Genomic DNA, 1,635 nt, shown 5'->3' with positions numbered 1-1,635 from the left:
AAGTGTAAGTGTGTACGTAATTATTCGGAACGAGTCTTCTGAAAAGCCTCACTGAACACTCTCACGCATTCAAGTATGAGCTGCCTGTTGCACTCCTCTGACTCCTGTTGAGCTCGTAGCCGATTCGCTTCTCCTGTTTCTTGAGCTTCCGTTCGGGCAATTTCCATTTGCATTGAGCTTTCGTGCATTTCCCTTTCTAAACCGATGCCATCTTGATGGAGTTGGAGTTGTGGCTGCATTTTCTGGTCAAAGTGCTGCCGGCGAAGCTCCATGTCGTCACGCATACGCTTATCTTGCCTCTCTGCTTCCATATGAAAGACACTCTTGCGCTTACGTTGGGTTTTCGTTGGAGTTCGCTTAGAAGCAGTGGCAACCCGTTGATTTTTCGCTGGGGTGGAACTAGTAGACGACGAAGTTACGCTGGCTTCACTGTCCGACGAGCCATCATCTAACACGGATTCATTTAGCCGAAGGGCTCGACGAAGAACGGCCTCGTCTACGAGCTCAATAGCGCACCGATTTACACTTGCTTCATCCGCTTTCTTGTTGCTGATGCGCTTCTTTTTATCGTCGATGAACGCCTCTTCTGGGAGCAAATATTGTCCCACTAAACCGGCTAACGTGTCGTAATGGCTCTGCTCGCTTACAGCCTCTAATGTCTCCTCGATGCCGCTTCCTAAGGCTGAGCGCAGCTCCCCGGCACGCCAGATCTTCTTCAGTAAGCGTACTCGGTCTCGGACCTGCTTCTCCAGGACGACGATTTGGATAGCAGCTGACATACGCTCAGCTACGGTGGCCCAAACTCTAGCAGAGTCTCCGTACTTTGCAGCAAACGGCTTTTGTGCAATTGCTTCCCTCATGAGCTCCTTGTCATTCTCGTTGGTGAAGCGAAAGACCATCTTGCTGATGCGTGTATTGACTGGAGATGAGGAGGCATCTAAATTTTACCCCTAGAGCAGCTAATATGAAGCAACCACCCGGTAAGATCATGAAGAACACGGACGGTTTGGCTAAAGTTAGAGAAGTCCATTTGTCGATTGTATTTACAGATGATTGCACATTTTAAACTGATACAGATCTGCTGAAATCCTCTATTGAATACATTAAATAGAAATATTCTACTTATGACTGCATTCAGTTAAAGATGAGCCACCTTTTTGACCAACCACATTGTTTTGCGGGTCAAATATTCTTAGCGAAATGGATCGTTGGAACGGTCCTAGAATTGATTTTCCCACAAAATGTAGGGCACCAACTTCATGAAGCACGATGAACAAACTTCTAATTTTCACGACGTGAAAGTAGATTCAGTTATGTACACCTTTACACAGGTTATCGACACTTTGTAGAAGCAGCGTCAACTTTTTTTTTCCACCATGGACTTAACCCCGTCTACATGTAATTACAGTTATACGACTCAAGAGCATTTTCTTTTTCTGTAGATTTGCTGCACGTAAAATTATGAATTGCAGACGATCCCCTCAGTAGTTATAGCGTTGGGAGCCGCCAATTTATTTCTGTCTAAGGGTAGGTATTCCTATCCACGAATGCACTACAAAAATGGATCCGAGCACCTCCAGCTTGGACCAGTAAACAAAATATACGATTAATGTTGCTCGTTACTGGCGAATCACC

The 1,635-nt window shown here is 45.6% G+C and overlaps 1 protein-coding gene across 1 annotated transcript; it reads right to left on the bottom strand.

Moving 5' to 3' along the window:
* Positions 1-913, bottom strand: PPTG_06633 (hypothetical protein). The gene has a single exon (XM_008900677.1). It carries the CDS (start codon positions 897-899, stop codon positions 21-23), a length of 879 nt encoding a protein of 292 aa, XP_008898925.1. The 5' UTR covers positions 900-913; the 3' UTR covers positions 1-20.
* Between the last annotated feature and the right edge of the window lie 722 nt (positions 914-1,635).

This window comes from Phytophthora parasitica, assembly GCF_000247585.1.
Source record: "Phytophthora parasitica INRA-310 unplaced genomic scaffold supercont2.10, whole genome shotgun sequence".
Taxonomy (NCBI): domain Eukaryota; phylum Oomycota; class Peronosporomycetes; order Peronosporales; family Peronosporaceae; genus Phytophthora; species Phytophthora nicotianae.
This window is presented reverse-complemented; position numbering and strand designations above follow the sequence as displayed.

Excerpts from the sequence above, each read along its gene's own strand:
- PPTG_06633 (XM_008900677.1), bottom strand. The coding sequence starts at position 899 with ATGGTCTTTCGCTTCACCAACGAGAATGACAAGGAGCTCATGAGGGAA.